General features: G+C 40.4%; 1 protein-coding gene across 1 annotated transcript; it reads right to left on the bottom strand.

Moving 5' to 3' along the window:
• Positions 1–4,333: 4,333 nt before the first annotated feature.
• On the bottom strand, positions 4,334–5,269 carry Olfr61 (olfactory receptor 61). Its single transcript, NM_146964.1, has one exon. The coding sequence runs from the start codon at positions 5,267–5,269 to the stop codon at positions 4,334–4,336; it is 936 nt and encodes a 311-aa protein (NP_667175.1).
• Positions 5,270–7,427: the final 2,158 nt, after the last annotated feature.

Here is a 7,427-nt window from a genome sequence, read left to right as displayed (position 1 = left end):
ATTATGTTAAAGGCTTTTTCAGCATGTGATAAGATAATCATGTATCTTTATTTCTTTCAGTTAGTTTATATGGTTGATTATGTTGATGGATTTTTGCATATTGAGGCACTCCTGCATCCCTGTGATGATGTCTATTTGAGCATGTTGGATGATATGTTGTTAGATTCAGAAGTATTTTATTTAGTATTTTTGCATCAGTGTTCATAATAGAAAATGGTCTGAAACTCCTTTTTTTTGTTCAGTTTTTGCGTGGTTTAGGTATCAGGGTGACAGTGTCATCACAGAATGACTTAGGTAGCATTCCTTCTGTTTTTATTTTGTGGAATAGTTTGAGGAGTATTGGTGTTAGCTCTTCTTTGAAATTATGGTAGAATTCTGAAGTAAAACCAACTGGCCCTGGACTTTTCTTTTGGTTGGACGACTTTTAATGACTGCTTCTATTTTCTTATGGGGTTATAGGACTATTTAGATAGTTTATATGATGTTGATTCAAATTTGGTAAGTAGTATCTTTCTAGAAATCATCTATTTCATTTGGATTTTCCAATTTTGTGGAGTACAGGCTTTTAAAGTAATAGCTAATACTAATACCACTCCTGGGCATATACCCAGAAGATACTCCAACAGGTCATAAGGACACGTGCTCCACTATGTTCATAGTAGCCTTTTTTTTTTTAATGTACCAAAGACTTTTATTGGGGTTACTTACAAGAATATGGGTGTTTTAGGGTTTCTAATTTTTGCAATGAAACACCATAACCAAAAAGCAAGTTGTGGAGGAAAAGGTTTATTTGGCTTACACTTCCACATTGTAGTCCATCATTGAAGAAAGCCAGACAGGAACTCAAACAGAGCAGGAACCTGGGGGCAGGAGCTGATGCAGAGGCATAGAAGGGTTCTGCTTACTGGTTTGCTCAGTCTGCTTTCTTACAGAATCTAGAACCATGAGCCCAAGAAAGGAAGCACCCACAATAGGTTGGGCCCTCCCCCATCAATCATTAATTTTTAAAATGCCTTATGGCTAGATCTTTTTTTAATTATTATTATTAGGTATTTCCCTCGTTTACATTTTCAATGCTATCAGTAGCCTTTTTTATAATAGCCAGAAGTTGGAGAGAACCCAGATGTCCCTCATCAGAGGAATGGATACAGAAAATGTGGTACATTTGCACAATGGAACACTACTGAGCTATTAAAAACAATGAATTCATGAAATTCTTAGGCAAATGGATGGATCTGGAGTATATCATCCTGAGTGAGGTAACCCAATTCTGAAGAACACACATGATAGGCACTTCCTGATAAGTGGGTATTAGCCCAGAAGCTCGAAATACCCAAGATACAATTCACAAACCACATGAAACTCAAGAAGAAGGAAGACCAAAGTGCAGATACTTCAATCCTTCTTAGACGAGGGGAAAAATACCCATGGAAGGAGTTGCAGAGACGAAGTGTGGAGTAGAGACCGAAGAAATGACTGTCCAGAGACTGCCCCACCTGGAGATCCATCCCATATACAATCACCAAACCCAGGCACTATTTTGGATGCCAACAAGTGCTTGCTGACAGGAGCTTGATATAGCTGTCTCCTAAGAGGCTCTGCCAGTGCCTGACAAATACAGAAGTGGATACTCACAGCCATCCTTTGGACTGAGCACAGGGTCCCCAAATGAAGGAGCTAGAGAAAGGACCCTAGGAGTTGAAGGGGTTTGCAGTCCCATAGGAGGAATAACAATAGGAACTAACCAGTACCCACAGAGCTCCCAGGTAACTAAACAACCAACCAAAGAGTACACATAGTGGGACTCATGGTTCCAGCTACATGTGTAGTAGAGGATGGCCTAGTTGGTTATCAGTGGAAGGAGAGGCCCTTGGTCTTGTGAAGACTCTATGCCCCAGTGTAGGGGAGTTCCAGGGCCAGGAAGCTGGAGTGGGTGGGTTGGTGATCACTGGGAGGTGGAGGGTTTTTTCTTGGTGTGTGTGGGGGATCAGGAAAGGGGATAACATTTGAAATGCAAATAAGGAAAATATCTAATAAAAAAGAGAAATTCCTTAGTGTCTGTTGTTATATCTCCTTTTTCATTTCTGATGGTTATTTTTTCATATTGTTTCTTTGGGTCTGGGCTCTAGTGGAGGAATAAGGACACTAACCCACCCACAATAACTTTGACTCAAAATGTGCCCTACCTACAGGATGTTTAGGGAAAAAGATAGAACAGAGATGGAGGAAATGGCCAACCAATGACTGGCTCAACTTGAGAGCCATTCTATGGTCAAGAACCAATCCCTGACACTACTAATACTCTGTTTTGCTCACAGACAGGAGTTTAGAATAACTGTCTGCTAAGAGGCTCCACTCAGCAGCCAATGGAAATAAATGTAGAGACCCACAGCCAAAAATTTGATGGAGCTCAGGGCGTCTTGTGGAAGAGTTGGGGGAAGAATCAATGAACCCAAAGAGGATAAGGACTCCACAGGAAGACCAACAGAGTCAAGTAAACTGAACCACTGGGGACTCCCAGAATCTCAACCACCAACCAAAGGGCAAGCATGTGGTGAACCTATGCCCCCTCCCCAGCCACATGTATGTAGCAGATGTTCAGCTTGGTCTTCATGTGGATCCCCCAATTACTGGAACAGGGGTTGTCCCTGACTCAGTTGCCTTCCTGTGTCTCATGTTGCCCTAATTGAACCACCTTGTCTGACCTCAGGGAGGGGAGGAGTAAGTGCCTAGTTCTGCAGTGACTCCATGTGTGTGGGGCTTGGGGTGGGGATGATACTCAGAGGAATATAGTAGGGAGGAATGGGTGGAGGATCTGTATGAGGGATTAATTGAAGGAGAGGCATTCTGATATTGTGATATAAAGTGAATATACACAATAAATTAAAAAAGGAAAAGAGGAGGTTGAGCTTGACAGCCACTGATGCCTACAAAACTTCCCTGATCCAAATACAGAGAGGTGAGACCAGAGCCAGATCCTGGCACAATAGCTCTTTTCTAGAGACACAGAACATCAGGAATTTGCTTAGTCACATTTCTGACATAGACACCAGTGCTGGTGTGTTTTTGTGAACTGTTTATCCTGGAGGTTCACTACTATATTGTGTTGCACATCATAGGTAATGTTAACATGACATAAGGCTTATCTCACAATAAGGAGACATATATGAGATATATGTATGTATATGTGTTTGCAGCTATTTGTATACTTGTGTTTGGGTGACTATCAGTTGTTCTATAGTTTAAATTATAATAAGACTAATACCAGAAGTAATGGCATTAAACATGACTTGGAGGTGAAGCAAATAATATACACAGCCAGAATAGGCCAAGGCTAATATTTCATAGGTATCATTCTTCATTATCACCATAATTATTGTGTGTGTGTGCTTTCTTTTGTTTTGGTATTGCTTCTTCTTATTGGTTTGGGCTTTGTGCATTGCTTGCCAGAGAGAAGGAGAGGTGCAAGTATTCATTGGATAGGTAAGTAGGTGGGTGGGATCTGAGAAGAGTTGAATGAGAGGAAACAAGATGATTAAATGATGTATGTATAAGATGGTTTTAACTGACATTGCTGTCCATGCTCTCTTTTTGGTTGATTTTTATTTGTAGCATGAGTAAGGCTTCTACTTTAGTTCTTGCATTCATGTAGTTTCTCCAAATATCTTTGTTGGAAATAATTAATCATTGCCATGAATTTGATTGTTTTCATTGTCATAATTATGCTGTGTGGCACATGTGACTTCACTTTGAAACTTAAACTTTACCTCAGTTCCATAGATTACCTCTTTCTCCATGCTATTTGACTCACAGAGATCATAGGATACTGTGAAATGGAGAATCCAAGACATTCAGCTTTGGTTTCTCCAAGACATTGTGGCCACGCTGGCCCCTCAAGTTTCCTTAGGAAGTTTAGATTTATTAGCCATAGCTCTGAAACAAGCACCTGTTATGTTTACAGAGAGTACCTTCATGAAATGCTTTTGGTTTGTGACAATCACCATTGATACTCACTAAAAATATTCTAGTCCAGGAACATGGTACCTCCATTTAGATAAACTTTAGTTACTTTTGAAATTATTAATTATTATAATTATTAATTATTATAATTAATTATTAAGTATTAATCAGGAAATGATGCTTGAGTGTTTTTATTACATTGCCTTTAAGAATTTTGTTGATTTTGAGGTTACAGTGAGTGGAATTGTCCAGTCCTGGCAACAGGCAAAGGTTTTCTAAAACAGCAATAGGGAAACCCCACTCTGTGAGGCTACCCTCAGGAAAGCACGTTTAGGAGTAGTCCAGGTCAGGAGAATATTCTGCACAGCTCCATCTACTTGGGGAAAAAGGGCAAGAGTCTTCCCAGGGCGAGTTTGACATCCTTGTTCCTTAGTGTATAGATGAGGGGGTTCAGGGTTGGGCTGAGGATCGAGTACAGCACGGAGGTAACTTTGCTTCTTTCTGGGCTGTAGCTGGAGGCAGGACTGACATAGGCACAGAACACAGATGAGTAGTACACTGAGACCACGATGAGGTGGGATGAACAGGTAGAAAAGGCCTTCCTCTTGCCCTCAGCAGAACGCATGCGCAGAACACTGGCAATGATGCAGCCATAGGATAACAAGGTTAGCACAAAGTTGATGCACCCATAAAAGGCATCTGCCACAAGTGTCATAACGCTATTAATGTATGTGGGACTACAGGAAAGCAGGAGGAGTGGGGGAATCTCACAGAAGAAGTGGGTGATGACCTTGGGGCCACAGAATGACAGCCGTGTCATCAGGCCAGTGTGCACAGATGCATTCACAGCACAGATGGACCATACACCCACGGCCAGGGCCCCACAGAGCTGTGGGCTCATTCTAGAGCTGTAGTGCAGGGGAAAGCAGATGGCCACATAGCGGTCATAGGCCATGACCGTGAGCAGCAGCAGCTCCGAAGACAAGGACCACAGAAGAAAGAAGAGCTGAGCCATGCATCCTTTGAAGGAGATGGTGTTTTCTTCAGACACTAGGCCAATCAGGGCCTTAGGAATCACAGAGGAGGTGCACACAATGTCCATGGTGGCCAGGTTGCACAGGAAAAAGTACATGGGACTGTGGAGCCCAGTGCTGGAGGTGACCAAAGCAATGATAACAATGTTGCCCATTAGAGCGATTGTGTAGAGGGACAGGAAGCAGCCTGTCAGGAGAAGTCTTAGAGTAGCATGTTCTGAAAACCCTTCTAGTATAAACTCTGTCACTTCTGTCTGGTTGGGACTGAACATCATCAAGGAAAATATGTGTTTCACAACTGTGTTTGTTGGCTTTGAGAAAAGATCACAGTTTACCACTGCAAAGTCTGGTTTCCAGCCTTGAGCACCTCAATTTTCCCTGCTGTCAGAAAGGGAAAGAATGATTGTATTTTTTTATGGAAGTCCCTAGTCTTTGTTGTTCATAGCACACTACTAGAAACCACATACATTTCATTTACTTCTCTTTCACACTTAGAAACCCTCACTTCACTGCTTTGAATCATGAGTTACAACTGGTCCTTCCTCATCTTCTTGGGCATGTGGCAAGAGTGAAGTATCTTCCCTGTCACCAGTAAGCCATATGTTCTGGGGACAGTGCTTAGTGACACAGCTTTACTGTTACCTCTACAGCAAGTGTTCTCCACATGATGACAATTTTGGATGGACACACTGAGATAACTTTTGTACATTCTTCCACACCCAGCCTCTTAGGTTCCCTGGCACTTGGTATTTTATGAAATTTTGAGAGTTGATCTGTTACACATCTCAACCTGATAATGTCATTTTCCATGGTCACATAGCTATGTATTTTCTGATTTTTAATCACTGTTGACATGTGGCTTCTACTGTGATCGACACTGTCCTGACTCTATAAAACTTCAAATCTATCATCCTGGAAAATATTTCTCAAATCATAGACCTATAAATCCATCAAGCTTTTGTGGCCTTTTTTTGTCTCTATGAATCACAGAAACTTCAAAGTCAACATGTCCACAGCTGAACTGTTTATAGATATTTTTGTGCACACTCAATGTCCTTATACAGAAGTTCACCCTCAGCTATGCAGTGTTTCTCGATTGTTTCTCTTTGGAGCACAGATCCATCTCTCTGACTCATTGTCTTACCTGAAGTATATGCACTTGGTAGATCCTGAGTAGAGTCCTGGTCTTTGAGCCGAGAATCATGCTCTATATCTTCTTACCTCCCTCATCAACTGGTCCTCTAAGTCAATAATGATAGCTTCCCCAACATTATAACTCATGTTCCCAATGTTTTCAGATGGTTCATATTTTCTGGGTTCTTGACATTGTTAACATTGCCAGTTTCCTCCTCTATCACTCAAGGAGTACAGTGTGTATATCTTAAAATAATTTATCCTTGGCCCCTAGGCAATTCACTATATGTTCTCCCAATTCTTCAGCAAAATATACTCTATACCTCGACACAGAAGGCTCATCTGACACCCCCATTAATCATTTCCATAGGTTCTATCATAAGTTCAGATATTTGCATTCAACCCTATTTATAAATCTGTTTGTGACAATTACTTTCAGTGTCACTTCATTTTTTGATCACATTTTATCTCAAATATTTTTCCATAGTAATGTTCACAATCTATTTCTTACCAACTTAATAGTAAGTGTTGAATTTTAAACATTATGTGTGCCTCCATTTTAAACTAGGGATACTCGAATATAGCATTTCCCCTCTGCAACCATGTGGACATTGTTGTGTCTGACCACTTCTCTTCCTCTCCCCCCTATCCTATTGTATAGATATTGCAAATATTTCTACAGAATCAGAATTACAAAAGTGAATTTTTCTAATATTTTTTTCAATTTCTAGACCTGGCTAGTTAAATCTACTAAACCTAAAATTGTGAAGTTCTCTCCTGATATTATCTATAATATATGTGTGATTTAACTTCCATTTCTAGGATGTACCTCCATCAGAGTACAGAAAGTGTTGATAAGGATGGACCTTAGGCTGAGCTAAAGAGAAATATTTAATGTTAATTGAAACCTGTGGAAAACATGTGTTATCTGGTAGATTTCTCTGAACATTAATAGCACATCTCTAAAAATCTAATTACATGAAAAATATCTATCTTATTTCTAAATGACACACTGAAGAAGAAATGACAAAGAATTTCAATATATAGGATAGGATAAAGATTTGACGACACGTCCACATACCCATGAACATATGTTTTATTACAAAGAAGTAAAATCTATACACTAGAGAAAAGTCAGGATGATTAAACACAGAAATTTCTTTTTTTTTTTTCCATTTTTTATTAGGTATTTAGCTCATTTACATTTCCAATGCTATACCAAAAGACCCCCTTACCCACCCACCCCCACTCCCCTACCCACCCACTCCCCCCCTTTGGCCCTGGCGTTCCCCTGTACCG

Source organism: Mus musculus, chromosome 7, assembly GCF_000001635.26.
Source record: "Mus musculus strain C57BL/6J chromosome 7, GRCm38.p6 C57BL/6J".
NCBI classification, from domain to species: Eukaryota; Metazoa; Chordata; class Mammalia; order Rodentia; family Muridae; genus Mus; species Mus musculus.
The sequence above is the reverse complement of the archived record's forward strand: the minus strand, read 5'-3'. Positions and strand labels throughout refer to the sequence as shown.